Raw genomic sequence first — 17,420 nt, 5'->3', positions numbered from 1 at the left:
GTGGAGTTACAAAACCAACAACCAACAATCATCATCTAATTAATAGATTATTTCAATTATAAAATTATGTTTGTTGTTAAATCTTGTGGGTTATTAGATACTTGTGCTCTACTCACTCACACCTTTCAGTATTTGGTAAAATTATGGGTGTGTCTGCTGTATCGGCTGATATCTCTATTAACACGCCACCCTAGGCAACGAAACCAACCCAGAACTCATTCAACTCCAATCTGGCCAGCTAAACCTCCTCAGGCCTAATTCCATCAAAGGTTCTACTGAGTGCATCTACAAGGACGCGGTTGCAACGATTAGGAGGACTACAGAGGAATTCCATTATCAATTAGTTATCACACGCGCCTATGAACAAGGCGAAGAAGAATTACTCGATGAAGACGATGAAACTGATGATGAACGCGTTTTCCTTATTGATCCCGCTATCCACTTCCACCAATCAAATCAATCGACTTTTGCACTCAGGTGGATCGATTTAAATGGCGATGAAGGCGATTCTTGGGAGTTTGTCGTCGATAACTCCCTCGTCAACGAAAATACTATCTCTCTCTTTCAATTCACAGTCTTACAGTGCATGTTTGAACGCGTTCATCAAATTTCCTCACAACACGCTTCTGAACAGGATTTGGACGAGTTCAAGTACACTGCAGTTGACCACTCTGTATACCCACAGTTGTCAGCAGACAAGAATGAGACATTTCAGCAGCAGCGAGAACAGCAGCCACAGCAATCCACACAACAATCCACACAACAACCCACACAACAACCCACACAACAACCCACACAACAACCCACACAACAACCCACACAACAACCCACACAACAACCCACACAACAACCACACAACAACAACAATCCACACAACAATCCACCCCACTCTCCCAACTCATTCCTACCCCCGAACAACCCGCTGATGACTGGAAACCCATTTTCACCACCCACGCTGGTCTCTTCATCTTTGATAAATCCTCTGAACGCTTCCTAATGCAAGCTGAACATGTTGACATTGAAATTGTAGAAGCTGGCAGGTTTTTATGTTAGTTGGTTATTTTTCTAAACTCACTCCACACTCACACTCCCCCATCGCAGTCTGGCTAATCGTTAAAAATCCTGAAAATGGTCAACTCTGGCTCACTCAACCAATTGACTCTACAATGAACTCAAAGAATGACCTCGAAACTGGTTCCTTCATGTGGAATTACTACAACTCTGGTAAAACTCACACCTGGTTACTCAGATTTTATCAGGTTGACTCTTTTATCGCTTATTGTGAGCGTTTCGCACAGCATATGTGGGAACATCTCAACGAGACCAGTTGGGAGAAAGCCAAAGACGATGAGCAGAAGTTTGTAAAGGCGTCTCATGATCAAGATGTCGAAATGCTAGTTGTAGAAGATGAAGCAGATGAACCCGAAGAAGACGAAGAGGAGGAATACGATCAACAATACCAGGATGATGAGGATGACGAGGAGGCTGATAAGTTGATTAGAGGTGGTGTCTCAGATGAAGAAACCGATGAACCTCCTCAGAAACACCCGAACTCTCTTCTCTCCATGGGTTATACAAATGATCGTTCCTTTGTCGTACGCGGTGACTCCATTGGTGTATACAAACAAGGTGACGATTCTGTCGATTTCGTCGGAAACATTAAGAATATTGCTCGACCAAATGGCAAGGCATTTACTCCATCTCAGGTGAGTTTTAAAGTTATTTTGAGTTTTATGATTCTTATTAACCCACTACAGATGATGCTTCATGGACAAGACCGCTCAATGGTTATGATGGACGGTTCTAACAAGAACGCACTTTACAATCTCGACATTGAAACTGGTAAGGTTGTGGATGAGTGGCGAATGAACGACGGTGTAAACGTGAATAACTTCCTCCCTGACGCTAAATTCGCTCAAATGACTCCAAATCAAACCTTTATCGGTACATCCCACAATGCAGTCTTTCGAGTTGACCCGCGTCTCAATGGGAATGATAAGATGGTTGACTCTCAATACAAGCAGTATGCAAGCAAGAATGATTTCTCAGCTGCAACTACGACCAATTCTGGTAAACTGGCGATTGCATCAAATAAAGGTGACATTAGATTGTTTGACCAAATTGGTAAGAATGCCAAGACCCAATTACCTGCACTTGGAGATCCAATTATGGGAATAGATGTCACAAGTGATGGCAGATGGATAGTGGCTACATGCAAGACATACCTTCTTCTAATCGATACACTCATTGGCAGTGGTAGATATCAAGGTGCATTGGGCTTTGATAGGTCATTCCCTGCAGATGCCAAACCGGTTCCACATAAATTACAACTCAAGCCTGAGCACGTAGCGTACATGGATGAGGAAATATCATTTACCCCTGCGAAATTCAACCAAGGAGAGAGTGAAGAGACTAACATTGTCACAAGCACAGGTCCATACGTCGTCACATTCAACTTTAAACGCATCAAGGCTGGTAGACTGGATGCATACAAGATACAGAGATACGATGATAAGATTGTTGCCGATCAGTTCAAGTATGGCGGTGACCGCAAAATAATGGCCGTGCAACCACATAAAGTTATGCAGCTTGATAGGCGCCAGCTGAGCAAACCTAACAGACAATCAATCAGCACACCAACTAAATCACTCAAGTCGAGATCCTCCATTGTGGATTCGAGGTGGTAAGAAGATGAACAAGCTGATAAGATACTAAATTTGTTTACAATACACTAATAACGCTAACCCTTAATGTTAAATTCTCGTTGGAAGTTTATAAATTGATTCTCTTTAGTTTTGTAAGCCTGTATGAGTTGAGACAGGGCTTGTTTGATCTGTGGGGAGTGTTAAGATAGAGAGATTAACACACAAAGCAACACTCACGCCTGTCAGATTTGTGTTGAGCGCAGGCAACACCTCATCCACCGTTCTTTCTGCAAGAGTACCGCCAATCATTCTAAAACATTTTCGTGCTGGATCCACCTTTCTAGCTTCCTCGAGAGTCTGCGTCACAAGCACGTGTTCCTCTGCGTCTTGTTCAAGCTCGCCGATCTTCTGTGCTACGGATTGCAATTCGTTACGGCGAGTATTAAACTCAATGGATATTTCTGGAGCATAATTAGTTGAATTAAGGCTTAGACTGGCTACTCACTCACCTTGATTTGATTTGCTGCTTTGTTGAGAAGACGAGGCCATGGTGTAGATAAAGAGAAAACAATTGAGGTAGAGAGTGTTGCTGAAATGCATACATCTAAGCTTGTCATTATGCTATTATGTCACGCTTCAAATATTCAAGCCTGCGATCAGTTCATTTTTGCACTCTGAGCTGCAAGCTGCACGCACCACTCCTCACTCCGTCTCAGCCCACCTCAGCTTATTCTAGCACCAGCAAAATGGTTAAAGCAGCGACGCGCCGTCCACCAAGCACATCAAAACCAGAAAGCAAGTCACACTGGAAGTACCTCGTGTTGGCAACGCTTGTTGGTCTGTCTTATCTCATAGTGAGCGTTCTGGAGGGTATGTTGGACAAATTCTACATATTCACTCCTGCGCAACTCCACGACGTAGCTACGCTCTCGCTCTCGCGCCACAATGACACTCGCGGCGTGATCGACGATATTATCGCTCAACTGCACACCGCGTACCCTGGCAGAACCATAAATTCGAAGGAGGAGTGGGTTTTCAATAACGCTGGTGGAGCTATGGGCTCAATGCATATTATACACGCCTCGGTTACTGAGTACCTGATTATTTTTGGTACCGCTTTGGGTACAGAGGGACACACCGGTAGACATACAGCTGATGACTATTTCTCCATCCTAGAAGGCGAACAATGGGCATACGAGGCAGATAAATTTACTAAAGAGGTTTATCCGAGAGGATCAGTGCATCATCTTAAAAGAGGCACAGTGAAACAATATAGAATGCCAGATACTTGCTGGGCGATGGAGTATGCTAGAGGTTGGATCCCTCTGATGCTGCCGTTCGGCTATGCGGATACTTTCTTCTCTACTCTAGACCTCCACACGCTGTGGAGAACAAGCTTCATTACTGGGAGAGAGATAATTGGGAATCTATTGCACGGCAAGTTCTAGATGGAGTGAAGAGAATTAGTGTATAGAATAAATTGATATTTCATTATCCAAGATAGCCAACCATCATGTCTGATTGGAGTTTAAATTACCTCAACAATGCAGCAGAGCAGTCAAAGTCGTTAGTTTATGTGCTTCCCAACGACCCAGCACTCACACCCGCCCAGTGATCCACCTGGCTACATACCTAACCAGCCAATCAAGAAGCGACGCAACAACAACCAAGTTTCTTTAGAGCAAACCAACGAAGCCAATAAAAAGTCGTTAGAGCTGCGATCCATAAAGCACAACAAAGCATGGGAGACTGCCATCGCACCTGGCAAAGCACTCTTCACTACCGCTGTCATGATGTACATGTCTGGTTCAGGTATACAGATATTTTCAATTTCAATCGTATTTATGACTATATGGAATGCGTTGAAAGGCTTCACTAAAGTTGAAAGCACGTTCAGACCATTCCAAATCAATCAAACTATACCACACGCTACTTTCATCTCAAATGAGCAACTCGATTTCACTCCGCAGAAGCTTGCTTTCATCGCTTGCCAAATCGTTGCACTCGGGTTGGGCCTTTACAAGGCTGACACTATGGGCCTCCTCCCTTCACGCTCTTCTGACTGGATTGAGTTCTGGAGTGAGACACCACTTACTGCCATGTCTCCTGGAAGTGTCTCACCCCTCTATTAGATTTGCATATCTTGTATTACTAATATAACAAAACAAAGCAAAAGTAGATCCTTTTATAATGCAAATCATACGAACCGTGAGAAGCTATGCGTACACATGGTTAGTCTATATTCTACCCAAAATACTCTCACTCACTCTCGCGACACCTCTTCACCAAGAATGCCTTCAGCAGGCGGTGGTATATCCAATTCAGCCAAGTCTCTCTCCTTGTATCTCTTGATCGTCTGCAGACGTCTCCTCCAACTCGACACAAACTCCTGTTCGAGATCGGCTTGAACATATACTTGAGCCAACAAGTCTGAAAACAAGGCCATCTGCCTAATCAAGTCAGGTAGCGCGTCTGTTGAAACTATCTTGAAATCTCCAATCGGTCCAAACGAAGGCATTCCCTCTCGGACCTGCAATTCAACTCTGTAAAACTCATCAATGTTGTCCTCATCAATAGCCACTCCAATTGGTGGCACTTTTGTACTAAATGCTCCTCTATGCACTGGTACGCCTTTCGAATGTGGTGATATAACTATATTGATGTAGTTGAAATCCGTAGAGATAGTGTTAAACTGATAGGGTAGCCCACTGCCATTCCAAACTATCCTCACAAAATCATTCCCAATATGTGCTTTCTTGAATCTCGACTGTTGATCGTGTGGATGATTTGGCATCAGTGTCGCAACGTGAAATATCACCTGGTCTATATCATCCCACCATGCGTATGCGTACTTGCCATCCATATCTTGCTCTTTATCCAATCCACCGACGTATCCATTATGTCCCTTCAATCTGATAAGATGACCAAGCTTTGATAGAAATCTAACATATTGTGGTGACCCATGTGTATTACCTAGTATGTCGGCTTCGTTTGACTGTTCTCTACCAACGAAAATGACCCCTATCTTATGCGAATCCACTACTTGGTGACTCTCCAATGATCTAATGAAACGCTCTGTTGTCGAGTTATTCGGCATCGGTCTTGCTGTCGGATTGTTGTTTGGGTATGTGGAAAGCTGGAGCATTATGTGCTCAGGCAAGACTAAATCTTGAAGTGGCGTGGTGTATTCTATACCAGGCATCGATTGAGCTGTAGGCGTACCAAGCGGCTTTGGTGTTGGATTAGCGTTGCTTTTGAGTGGTGCATGGCACATCGTACTCACCTCATTGTCACCCCCTTTCGACCCCTCCTCCTTATTCTCCTCAACACCTTCTCCAAGCGTAGTCTCTAGATTGTAGTCATCACTATCTAAACTAAGATTAGGTGCTCGCAAAACGGTTGGATCATTGTTGGTCTTCATCACAGACGTAGGCAGTGATCCCGTCATAAGAGCAGTCCTCACTGTCGTTATATCAATCAGATCAGTCTCCGAGCCGACGAGAGAGAAGTTCTCCAACTTAGACAGCAACGTCGTCGAGCCGGATGGTCTTCTTATAATAATCTGCATCCATCCCGCTCGATCGAGAGCTTCTACTGAAATGACAGCATTGCCCACTATCCATTGCTTAAATGTCCCTGGTGCTTTCTTGGTGTAACTATTGGGTGTCGGCGAAAGGAGTAGCTCCGAAAGGGGTGATCTAATAGTGCGCGGATTAACATTGGAGTATGCATAGCGCATTATCATATCAAAGCAGACTTCCGACTGTTCGTCTATCTTGCCAGAATGTTCATTGGCTACGAGTAAACCACGTATAATGATTGGAACGTAGTGTGATCTGTCTTTGAGCTTGATAGAGAGGAACCATATGTATATCTGCAGATGGATAAGTAAATACTTGCAAACTACATATCAACTCACATTATAGTAAGCAATTGATAACACATGCTCAGACAGCGTGCGCTCAGCAATTCCACCAGGACGTGAACCAGGATCGGCATTGATGGCGTTATGATATTGAATATACTGTAAAGTCATACCAAACACACGTCTGTAATCAGCTTCTGTAAAGTTACTGAACAGTGTAGGCATGTGTCCAACAGAGACGAGTAGTTCGAGAATATGACTACCCATACTAGCAGCCGACATGATTTGAGAGAGCTTCTGTATCGCACTGCCCATATACCTGACCATGGAGTTTTGTAGCTCGTAGCAACACAGCACAAGAGCATGAACACACGGTCTAGCTGTTGAATGATATCGCGACAGACCCTGAAGAAACGCTTCGATCATTTCGTCATGCGCGCTTTTGTCGAACAGTCTGCGATATGCCACCAAAACTGTGAGCGATTGATATGCGACTGCATAGACTTCAGTGCGTTTAATACCCTGAGGCAATTGAACGTATTCGCTAAAACGATCTTTGAGCAAACCGTTGCACAATACTCCACGTAAATCTCTTAATGAGTCTGCTGCTCGTGGACCAGAAAAGAAATTCTTGTTGGCTAATTGCAGAGGTAATTGACATAGTAAGTAACTGACAATTTCCCAGTCAGTCTCATATTCCAATATTTTCACTAGTGTACTGATATATTCACTAACGGGTAGTGGCACCTGCTTGTCGGTGGCTGTATCAGGATCATGAGTTACCATACCTTCAGCAGGTCTAGATGACCTCGTCAGCTCAAACGGCAGCTGTTCAGGAATCATCCAGAGCATATCACGAGGAGATTGCAATTGCGAAGCACCAGTAGATGCCATCCCTGTGGTTGGTGGACGAGATGTTGATCTGTTTCGGTCATGTAAACGTTTCTCTAAATCTTTGTCAAGTTGATCACGAGATCTGCCGCGTATCTCTACCCTTCTAGACGTCCTCCCTCTACCTCTCTCCTCGTCATTCATTCCAATATCCTGTCGGACGCGCTTGAGTATAGCCGCCGACGGTTTGAGTGCATCGTCCAAATCGAAGTCTGCGAATATTCTGTAATCTCTATCAGCCCTCAAATGGAAGAAAAATTGTAAGGCGTGTATTCTGGCCGTTGGGGAAATCCTCTTCTCGTTCAGCTTAGGTACGACTTTCGTAACACCATCTAAACTCTCCTCGGTTGGTGGTGTGAGTAAGTTGAGCAGCTCCCTAATTATCAATATGCACCGTCTCGATGCGGGTGCTCGCGCTAGTTTATTAGTAGTGAGTGAGTGTGGTGGCGAAAAGGCGAGTTTGTCGAATATGTGAATGAGGGTGATAACCGCACCAACAGCCTTAGAACGAATTTGATTGGTTGAGAGGTATTGAGTTGGAGGAAAGATAAAGTGGTGCTCCTCGCCTCCAGCTCCGACACCACGTATTGGAGATGTTGCAGATAGTTGAGCATGTCCAGATTTAGGTGATGATGATGTAGATGCAGATGCGCTAGTTGGTTGCGTTTGTCGACCAGTTGACATGTCTCTTGCTGAGGAGGATATCGAATTGCGCTCCCTCACCGTGCTCCTTTCTCTCGAAGTGGAGTGCATGACGGATGCGCGACGATGCGGTGATGTCGTGTTGGAGGACGGTACTGCTGGTGCACTCACCAAGCTCATCATAGTACGTGGCGCATCCGTCGGTAGCCGAATCTCGCCTGGTGAGATTGTCAGCACGGTTGATTGCGATGAGATTGAACTGCGATGCGATTTGCTTTGAGGTAAGTTGCGAATACCCCCTACTGGCTCACTCTCTGGTAGAGTCGCGAGCGAGCGGAGTAGTGTGCTGATTCTGGAGAAATCGACAGGTAGGAGTGCCACATGACCAATTACAGGTGGATATATATCACTGCTTTCACTGCTCTGGCTCTCGGCATTTTTTTCTGTTTCATTACCACTGTCAGCCTCACCCCTCTCACTCCTCTCGCTCCTCTCACTCCTGCCATCCTCCTCGCCATCGCGCTTTTCCTTCTCCTCTTCATCCTCTTCGACAGCCTCGATGACAGCGACCGTACACAAAAAGTCCCAAGCCATGCTCTCAACTTCAGTGTCCGTTTCGAATGCCATAGTCTGCTCCAAAAGAGGCACAGCCAATCTTTCCAAAAAAGGTCCTCTGAAACGCTCAACATCTCTGAGCAACTCGAACGTGACTCCAAACAGAAGATGCGCGACAGCTTGACGGACAGTGGCACTTGCAGGTAAAGGTTGATGAGGAGATACGATCGAGCTTGTAGATGATGGGATGGGTAGGTAGAATCTCTGTACGAGATCGAACAGATGGTGCAGCCATCTCTCGTCTGATGGATCGCAACGACCTGCCGCCTTCTGATAATCGATCAACGATAGTGCAGATGATGGATCGAGATGTGATGATAGATCAAGTAATAACGATGCTAAACCGTGAGGCATTTGACGTTTTTTGAATGCAATGTATTGAATCCTTGATAGTATTGTAGCGTAGAGTGTGAGTTGTGGGGGGACAGAAAAGTCGTGTGCATTGAGCGATTGCGGTGAGGGATGGGGCGGATAGAGCTTGAATATACTTTGATCTGGGTATCTGAGGGGTGTGTGAGGGGAATTTGTAGAGTAAAATCTGCAGTCTCACCTAAACTTATGCACACGATCTCCACCAGCCTCCAATAAAGACACTAGTAGTTGTCTTCCCATTGCAATCTCCTCTTCAGACGAATCCTGAGACAATTTCTGCAACGAGCCTGTACTATTCTCCATATTCTCAACTGTCTCATCAATCTCAAACTGGTCGAGATGGTCGAGCCAATCTTTTGCGAACTTCCAGATCTCCTGATCGATAAGCGGCGAGTTGCGTTTAAGGGCAGCTTGATAAACAGGATAAACGAATACAGGGGTGAAGACATTAACAGAGTCTTCTTCGCCTGTAAAAGAAGGAGCAGATTTGGGAGCGCCAGATTCAGTGCGGACTTGTTTATCGTGAGCCTTCTCTTTAGCCTTCTGGAGGCAGAATCTGATAGCTTTGAGGGCGCCTAAATGAGCCTGTATTGGAGGATAGGGTTGGGATCTTGGAATATCGCGAACAGCCTTGGCAGCAATATTGGCACACTGACTACGCAGCAAATTCCTCAAAACAGACCAACCAGCCTCATCCCACGTTTCTTCGCTGTTGTGGTATGGTAGCGACTGAGCCTGTGAGCCGATAACAGCGCATAGGGCGAAAACGACCCTCTCGACGGTACTGTTGGGTACATAGGCATACGAAAGGACAGACTGGAGGAGGCGCAAAACGCAGGGAGTCTCAACGGGGTTTGGGTTCATTGGGTTGATAGTGTTGAGCGAGCCAAGAACGAGTTTGGTGAGGTTCGACGAGCGGATTTGGGAGATATTTGACTTGATGTAGCCCTCAATGAGAGTGATTAAGCGTATATGAACGCGCTGGATGAGGGTTGCGTTGTCGATGGAGTTGAATTTGGTGTGAATTGACTGGTACTGGGCTCTGTCGAGTGATAAAGCTTGGCATGATTTGCGAAGCCACCTGCGGAGAATATGGGAGAAGGAAGGGTACAGGCCGCCTTCTTTACCAAATTTAGTGAGGTTGTAGAGGGCATTAAGTCTCGCAGCGAGCTCTGGAATGTCCATGTTAGGTAAGGGGAAGCTGACGATGTCGACAAAGAGGCTGACACGAATATTAGGCTCTGGGTCGTGTTTAAGTAGAGCAGTGGCTAGGAGATGAAAACCAGGAATTCTGATATTCGTTGGAGTTGTATCGCTGATTAGCAACTGCTTAATTGAGATGATTGAGTTGAAATTTGATTTGCTGAGAGCGTAATCCATGCCCTGTGGATCTAAAGCACTGACCAGCGACCACAGCAGACTCGATGAAGGCTCTTGAACAAATAGATCGATCGCCTCGCTCATGTTGATTGGCGGCGAGTGGGATGACGGCGATGAGGGGATCTGCGCATGCGACGGCTGCCTGCCGAGACGATTAGGGGAGATAAATCTGCTAAAGAAAGATTTCTGCGAGCTCGACGAGCCCATCTCCACATCTTCTCTCATCTCCTCGCTTCCTCGCTGTGATGATTGAAGGAGAGCAAATATCGAAATCGCAGCGAAAAAAGCAAGCGAAGCAGCAGCGCATATCGGAGCAGAAGCCACTACGTAGAGCCCAGGATAGAGAGCGCAAGAAGCAGCGTATCGCGAAAGCTCGGGAGGAGAATGACGTAGAGTATCTCCAGCAGCTCAAGAAGAAGCAGGCGAATAGAAAAGCCCCAAGTAAAGCGCAATTAAAGCACTCAAATGTTAGCGTGGTGTTAGATTGCGCGTTTGATGAGCTACAAGGGGAGCGTGAGGTTGTTAGCCTGTCTAATCAGCTCACGACGTGTTACGCGCACAACAAGCACACAGTATCACCCACACACCTCCAAGTAACATCTTACAATGGCAGACTAAAGCAGCGCCTCGATCCACTCAAGTCTGGCTGGGATGATGATAAAATAACGTTTACAGATAGCGCCGTGGAGGAGGTTTATAAGCCCAGTGACTGCGTTTATCTTACAGCGGATACAGACAACGTGCTCGATGAACTGGACACCTCCAAGCATTACATTCTCGGCGCTATGGTTGATCACAATAGACTCAAGAACATCACAGTTGATAAGGCAAAGAGTCTGGGAATGGCTGTGGCTGCGCTGCCAATCTCAAAGTACATACGTCTCTCAACCAGACGTGTGCTTACAGTAAACCAGGTGTATGAGATTCTAACAGAGTATATTAAGCAGAATGACTGGCAGAAGGCCTTCTTTAGTGTAATCCCGCAGCGTAAGCTGGATACGGCGGTAGAGGGGGAGTCTGAGGTGGGCAAAGAATGTGACACGGTCACAAAGGAAGCCAAAGAGGAAGCCAATGAAAAAGCTGCAAAAGCCACAGATACAGTCACAGATTCGGAGCGAATGTGATAAACAAAGCTCAGTGTTGTCAGTGTCCTTCAGTCGCGTCAGGAACAATAGAAATGAATAAATATCTTTTCATAGAAAATAACACATATCACAAACAGCTCTAATATACCACACTTTGATGGTCTTCTTTCTCTCTCTTGTCCACGCACACCCAACACCCAATGAGGCTGACATGGCTAGTATTCCTCTGTGCGCTCCTCGCAGCAGTATTAGCATGGGACAAAGAAGATTATGAGATATTTGACATAGTGGCTGAGCTCGAGCGGGGAGAAGGTGGGTTGGACGATGCCGTTTAATGAATCCGGCCAGCTCACGCGAACGATACAGGCAAAGGGGTTACATTTTACTCGTTTCTCAATGTATCACCCTCAGCCAGCACATCCGAGATAACAAAAGCGTACCGTTCCACCATGCTCGCCAACCACCCCGACAAGAATCCCGGCAACAAGGCTATAGCAGAGCGACACACGCGTCTCACTACTATTGGCAGCATACTGCGCAACAAGGAAGCACGCAAGAGGTATGATTTCTGGCTGAAGCGTGGTGTACCATATTGGAAGGGTGTGTGTGTCACTTTTCCAGTGATCTTTCTAACAAATCTATACAGGCGGCGCTTACCTGTTCGCTCGCTTCAGACCTGGTCTTTTCACGGCTATCACCTTCCTCGCCCTTCTCACCGCACTCTTGCAAGCCACGGTGCAACGCATGAACGCGACTAAAGACGTCAAAAGGATTGCGCGTGTGCGCAATATTGCTCTCTCTTCAGGCAAGCGCAGATGTCGCGTACCTCTGCGTGACGATGGCGATATATTCATCGATTGTGTGGTGGATGGAGAGGAGGTGTCTATTGTGGGTGGATGGATACTTTCTCCTATTATGCAAACTCACACACAATCACAGCTCGATAGGGACGGCAGCACCCACCTCATAACCGAAGAAGATGTTCAGAAGCCTTCTCTGTACAGCCTCTGGCCTGTAACGCTCACTCTGGCCATCGCAGCACCCATTATGCGCCTTTGTAACACCTCTGGAGACGCCCTTCATGTGGCTACTGAGCCGGTGCTTGGCGAGGAGGGTGATGAGAGTGATGAGATTGATGAAAAGGGTCATCAAGTACACAACGACATCCCCAAACCCCCACAGAAACCTCTCAAAGCGTCAGAAAAGCTGAGAAACACTCGCAGACGCAGGGCTAACAAGTGAGAATTCTCACGAGAAGAATGCAAAAATAACGCAAGAAAGTGAATTGAATTGGAATTGAAATAATTACATTAAGTTTTGTGTGTAGGGTGTGTGTTGTGTGTACTGAGTGTGTTAAGTGAACTGACTTCTATAAATTTCTACTCCTTTAAAGGTTCTTGATAACGGCGTGGGTGAAATCCGTCGTGTTGGAGTTACCTCCCATATCGGCTGTTCTAACCTTACCATCGCGGACGACTTGATAAACGGAGCCAGCAATTTTATCAGCGTGGTTAGACACACCAAGGTGTCTGAGCATCATAGCAGCTGAGAAGAGCATAGCGGCAGGGTTAGCCTTGTTAGTGTTCATGATATCCATTCCGACGTGTCTACAACCAGGTTCGAAGAGAGCGTAATCAGCGCCAATGTTAACACCCGGCACGATACCTGGTCCACCGACCAACGCAGCGCCGATATTGGACACGATGTTACCATAAAGATTAGGCATGACCATAACATCGAATTGCTGAGGTTTAGCGACGAGTTGCATCGCAGTGTTATCTACGATCATGTCGTTGAAAGTGACACCAGAACCCTCGTACTCCTTCGCTACGCGTCTGCAAGTGTTGAGGAACAGACCGTCACCCAATTTCATGATGTTGGCTTTGTGCACTGCTGTCACTCTCTTTCTGCCGTTCTTGATAGCAAAGTCAAAGGCAAAGCGAGCGATGCGCTCTGCTTTGGCGACAGTGCTGACCTTAAGAGACTCTACAACGCCTGGGTACGACTGGTGCTCGAGACCGGAGTACTCTCCCTCAGTATTCTCGCGAATGATTGCGAAATCGACGTCAGCGTGACGAGTAGGGAAACCTGGGAGGGATTTGCAGTGAACGACGGAAGCGTAAATGTCAAGGGATTGGCGCATAGCTACGTTCCAGCTGTTGTGCGCGTTGGCCTCGAGAGGAGTGTAGAGAATACCTTTGAGACCGACTTTGTTGCGCTTGATCGATTCAACGGCTTCGAGGAACTGTGGCTCACTCGCGTTGGTCTCCCCGCTAACATCGTACTCAGACCACTGGACGGGTGCGTTGAGAGACTCGAAGACTTCCTTGACAGACTGGGTTAACTCCCTGCCTACACCATCACCAGGGATCAGCGTAACATTGTAAATACCACCGAATCTGCTAGGTTCGCGGGCGGTGGTCGTAGCAGTGCTGGCGTATCCACGGGCGAGCTGGAGTCGTATGAGATGGACGTCGTCTGTAATCTACGCGCAACCCACTCTGCTTGTCTGGGAAGCGGCGTTGCGTAACATTTAAATTAGCTGATGACCGTTTTGAGTTGGGTGCGTATCCATTTTTGGCGGTGGGAGATGGCGGGAGAAGCGGCGATATTCGGGGGAGTGCGGGAGTGTGGCGGTGTGTGGTCTGTAGATTATACAGAGTGCGCAGCGTGTGTCATACTACCTTTACTCTCTTACTGACTTCTCTTTCCGTGAAAATCTTCCGGCTTCCGCAACTCACGCAAGAGTATAAAAAAGCCGAGTAGAATACCAATCAACTTTACAATCCCGGCAACAGCAGCACCACGAGTGATTAGCATCGATAGCAAGAGTAATCAACCACCACCAACAGCTGAAGCAACATGTCCCGTCCTGAACACATAGCGCCGCCTGAGATATTCTACAATGACAGCGAGGCTGGAAAATACACGTCTAATACGCGTGTGCAGCAAATCCAAGCGGAGATGACATACCGTGCGTTAGAGCTGCTAGGGGATAACGACGGACAAACACCTAAATTTCTACTGGATATTGGCTGCGGCAGTGGTTTGAGTGGGGAAATACTCGACGAGGAGGGCCATTATTGGTTGGGCTGTGATATCTCCCCGAGCATGCTATCTATAGCCCTAGAGAGGGACCTCGAAGGCGACCTGATGCTCAGCGATATAGGCAGCGGAGTGCACGTTCGTGCGGGCTCTTTCGACGGCGCTATATCCATATCTGTCCTTCAGTGGCTTTGCAACGCAGACTCTACCTCTGCGAACCCAGGAAGCCGCTTAATGCGCTTCTTTAACTCGCTCTATGCTGCTCTCTCTAGAGGCAGCAGGGCAGTCTTCCAGTTTTACCCAGAGTCAGACGACCAGGTGGGATTTATTATGGGATTCGCTCAGAAGGCTGGTTTTAGCGGTGGACTGGTGGTAGACTACCCTAATAGCAGAAAAGCGAAGAAGTTCTACCTCTGTTTGTTCGCAGGTGTTAGTGGAAAGGAGGTGCAGATGCCAGCCGCCAAGACTGAAACTGGCACTGTCAGCAATGTCGGCAGGCAATCACAATCCACACATCGTCCCCCACGCACTAACATCAAACACTCCGCTAAAGACCATATCAACCACAAGAAACACCTTCAGAGACAGAAGGGTAAACAGGGCGTCCCCCTTGACTCCAAATACACAGGCAGGAAGAGAAGAGATGGTTTCTAGCATACTCAAGGATATTTATTGGCTGTTTTGTTTTATTTTATGACTTGATTTTGAGTAGATGATACGTATTGGCTGTTTTGATTTGGATATTTGGATATTTGATTCATTTATTTCATTCGGTCGGATATATTACCCACTATGCTCCACCACGCTACTGACTAGCCTTCCATCACGGACAACAGTCTTGAGCTGCTCAGGTATCGGTTTCTCGACGAATTCGCCGTCCTCTTGATTATCAGGCAAGCTAACATTAACAGACGAGGTTTTAGCGGTAATAATCTCAGTGTCCGCCTCAATACACCCCTTACTAAGATATATCTGACCGACATCAGTAGCATCAACAGTAACAGTAGGCGCCACGCCCAGTATTTGTACTGTGAAATTGGGTGAAGTGGTGATACTCAGTGAGGAGACGAGGTTGTCAAGCAAAACGGATGTTCTGTGGCATCCCACCATATTCAACGCATTCACCTTACCTTTCACTTCCACCACTGTATTTTTGCAGTTGAAGATATTCACCGTGTGCGACAGCTTGGTGTCGTCGATGAGTATATGAGGTGTGTTAGTGTGGTTTTCCTGAAAGTATATATCAATAAGGATTTCTTCATGATAAAGACACACTACCCACAATAAACCATTTCTGGCCATCGAGTTGTGTCTTAGGAGGGTGGCTCGAGGTGGTACGTGTGAGCGACTTTGGCTTGGCAGCGATAGGCGGTTGCTGCTTTTTGGGGGTGCTTTCTGTGCTGCCAGCATCTCTTAGCGACGGATTCTTGTGCGTCATCTGCTCAGTATCCACCTTGCGCAACCCTTTTGTGATGTCGGAGCCTTTGTTGAGCTGCGCAAAGACTGCTTCGGGGCCTTGTTGGGGAGACTGAGGGTGTGTGGAGGTTGAGGTGGGAGCAGGAGGAGCAGGCGGGGCAGGAGCAGGTGGAGCAGGAGCAGGTGGAGGAGTGGAATTGTTAGTAGGAGTAGCATCAGAGCTTTTATCACCCCCCTCACCACTGACATACTCCTCGTACGCCACACCATCCTTCTCGTTCCAACTGAGGCCAGTGGTGTGGTGCTTATGGACATACACCCTGAGTTCCTCCAACAGCCCCATAAAAAGCTTCACCCACTGCACCATCCTCTCGTCACCACCTTTAAACTCCTTGATGACGCGATTCGCGTAGAATTGAGCCGCGTCTTTGAAGTCTTGGATGTATGGCGCTGGCTTGGGGGCGATAGTAAACCAGCCAAAGGCAGGGACACCTTCAGCGACAGCCTTGAGGGGCAACTGGAGAGCTTTGGGTGCTGAGTCACTCAATTGGACAATCTTGTTGACGTGAGTGATGATTGGCGAGAGCGAGTTCTGGAAGGTGGACAAGTTTGTCGGAGGCTTCGAGCGGCTGGCAGGTGTGAGGACGATGGACAGAGTCTTCTGCAGGAGAGACTCGAGATTCTGTGATTGGCTGTGGATTTCGCCGCCAATTTCAGCAGAGAGAACGGTGAAAGGGGAGAGGTGGGTGTTGAGGAGGTTGGTGAAGTCTGCGATGGCTGGTGGTGGAGTGTGTGGGGCTGCTGGCGGTGCTGTTGCTGTCGCTGGTGCCGGCTCTGAACCTGCCACGGTGTCAGCACCACTGCCACTGCTGCCAGCCTGCTTCAACAAGCTGCTGTCCAATAGAATATCCTCCAGCCTGCCAGTCGTACACTCTAGTCTCTTGATAACCGAATTCAAATTTAAAATATTGCTCATGACGCTTACAAGTAGAAGAGCGAGTAGTCGTTGACGTGGATTGGCGTGTGCGCCAATTTGTTAAATTGCGTGACCAGATCGTATTTCCCTGCGATTCTGAGGACATTGAGGTTTATAGGGATATTCTCAATCACTCCCGCCTTCTCTATCGTTTGAAGGCCTTTGACGACGCAGCTGGAATCGCTAATGACGGTAATATTCTGTATTTCGTATTCCTCCGTCTCGTTATCGTGGGCTAGAGATTTAAAGTGGTATTCTCCAGCCTCTTCCAGCGTCTTGGCCTCGTGAACCAGCTCGAGCACCTCCACTATCACACTACCTTCGCCGTTTCTCTCCAAATATAATTCTTGCGTATCTGGAACCTGCCTGAATAAACTCCCATTCACCAAATCCACCGGCGATTCAAACGATATAGCCCCATCGAAGCATTCGTATGTCTTCATTGTTCGAGTGGTTGGTGGTGGGTCAGGGAAGTTGTTTACATAATC

The 17,420-nt window shown here is 47.0% G+C and overlaps 11 protein-coding genes across 11 annotated transcripts; 7 read left to right on the top strand and 4 right to left on the bottom strand.

The window, feature by feature from the left end:
* Nucleotides 1-66: 66 nt before the first annotated feature.
* On the top strand, nt 67-997 carry J056_002751 (Vacuolar import and degradation protein 27; the record flags this gene model as incomplete). Its single annotated transcript, XM_009272016.1, has 3 exons — nt 67-85; nt 130-147; nt 195-997. 3 exons carry the CDS (start codon nt 67-69, stop codon nt 995-997), a joined length of 840 nt encoding a protein of 279 aa, XP_009270291.1.
* A 169-nt stretch (nt 998-1,166) lies between these two features.
* J056_002750 (Vacuolar import and degradation protein 27) lies at nt 1,167-2,687 on the top strand (the record flags this gene model as incomplete). Its single annotated transcript, XM_009272015.1, has 2 exons — nt 1,167-1,706; nt 1,758-2,687. The coding sequence occupies 2 exons, from the start codon at nt 1,167-1,169 to the stop codon at nt 2,685-2,687; spliced, it is 1,470 nt and encodes a 489-aa protein (XP_009270290.1).
* A 53-nt stretch (nt 2,688-2,740) lies between these two features.
* Nucleotides 2,741-3,194, bottom strand: J056_002749 (putative prefoldin subunit 2; the record flags this gene model as incomplete). Its single annotated transcript, XM_009272014.1, has 3 exons — nt 2,741-2,833; nt 2,883-3,106; nt 3,155-3,194. The coding sequence occupies 3 exons, from the start codon at nt 3,192-3,194 to the stop codon at nt 2,741-2,743; spliced, it is 357 nt and encodes a 118-aa protein (XP_009270289.1).
* A 197-nt stretch (nt 3,195-3,391) lies between these two features.
* Nucleotides 3,392-4,093, top strand: J056_002748 (C-8 sterol isomerase; the record flags this gene model as incomplete). The annotated part of the gene is made up of 1 exon (XM_009272013.1): nt 3,392-4,093. One exon carries the CDS (start codon nt 3,392-3,394, stop codon nt 4,091-4,093), a length of 702 nt encoding a protein of 233 aa, XP_009270288.1.
* A 65-nt stretch (nt 4,094-4,158) lies between these two features.
* On the top strand, nt 4,159-4,777 carry J056_002747 (uncharacterized protein; the record flags this gene model as incomplete). The annotated part of the gene is made up of 2 exons (XM_009272012.1): nt 4,159-4,211; nt 4,258-4,777. 2 exons carry the CDS (start codon nt 4,159-4,161, stop codon nt 4,775-4,777), a joined length of 573 nt encoding a protein of 190 aa, XP_009270287.1.
* Nucleotides 4,778-4,842: 65 nt separating this feature from the next.
* On the bottom strand, nt 4,843-10,617 carry J056_002746 (Tuberous sclerosis 2 protein-like protein; the record flags this gene model as incomplete). Its single annotated transcript, XM_009272011.1, has 5 exons — nt 4,843-4,861; nt 4,913-5,874; nt 5,929-6,519; nt 6,565-9,160; nt 9,209-10,617. 5 exons carry the CDS (start codon nt 10,615-10,617, stop codon nt 4,843-4,845), a joined length of 5,577 nt encoding a protein of 1,858 aa, XP_009270286.1.
* A 38-nt stretch (nt 10,618-10,655) lies between these two features.
* Nucleotides 10,656-11,534, top strand: J056_002745 (RNA (guanine-9-)-methyltransferase domain-containing protein 2; the record flags this gene model as incomplete). Its single annotated transcript, XM_009272010.1, has 1 exon — nt 10,656-11,534. The coding sequence occupies one exon, from the start codon at nt 10,656-10,658 to the stop codon at nt 11,532-11,534; it is 879 nt and encodes a 292-aa protein (XP_009270285.1).
* A 161-nt stretch (nt 11,535-11,695) lies between these two features.
* On the top strand, nt 11,696-12,737 carry J056_002744 (uncharacterized protein; the record flags this gene model as incomplete). The annotated part of the gene is made up of 4 exons (XM_009272009.1): nt 11,696-11,807; nt 11,862-12,095; nt 12,142-12,383; nt 12,435-12,737. The coding sequence occupies 4 exons, from the start codon at nt 11,696-11,698 to the stop codon at nt 12,735-12,737; spliced, it is 891 nt and encodes a 296-aa protein (XP_009270284.1).
* Nucleotides 12,738-12,882: 145 nt separating this feature from the next.
* J056_002743 (uncharacterized protein) lies at nt 12,883-14,028 on the bottom strand (the record flags this gene model as incomplete). The annotated part of the gene is made up of 2 exons (XM_009272008.1): nt 12,883-13,947; nt 13,996-14,028. 2 exons carry the CDS (start codon nt 14,026-14,028, stop codon nt 12,883-12,885), a joined length of 1,098 nt encoding a protein of 365 aa, XP_009270283.1.
* Nucleotides 14,029-14,357: 329 nt separating this feature from the next.
* Nucleotides 14,358-15,194, top strand: J056_002742 (Putative methyltransferase BUD23; the record flags this gene model as incomplete). The annotated part of the gene is made up of 1 exon (XM_009272007.1): nt 14,358-15,194. The coding sequence occupies one exon, from the start codon at nt 14,358-14,360 to the stop codon at nt 15,192-15,194; it is 837 nt and encodes a 278-aa protein (XP_009270282.1).
* A 129-nt stretch (nt 15,195-15,323) lies between these two features.
* J056_002741 (Adenylyl cyclase-associated protein) lies at nt 15,324-17,375 on the bottom strand (the record flags this gene model as incomplete). Its single annotated transcript, XM_009272006.1, has 3 exons — nt 15,324-15,770; nt 15,823-16,873; nt 16,942-17,375. 3 exons carry the CDS (start codon nt 17,373-17,375, stop codon nt 15,324-15,326), a joined length of 1,932 nt encoding a protein of 643 aa, XP_009270281.1.
* Nucleotides 17,376-17,420: the final 45 nt, after the last annotated feature.

The sequence above is a fragment of the Wallemia ichthyophaga genome (assembly GCF_000400465.1).
Source record: "Wallemia ichthyophaga EXF-994 unplaced genomic scaffold scaffold25, whole genome shotgun sequence".
Lineage (NCBI taxonomy): Eukaryota > Fungi > Basidiomycota > Wallemiomycetes > Wallemiales > Wallemiaceae > Wallemia > Wallemia ichthyophaga.
The sequence above is the reverse complement of the archived record's forward strand: the minus strand, read 5'-3'. Positions and strand labels throughout refer to the sequence as shown.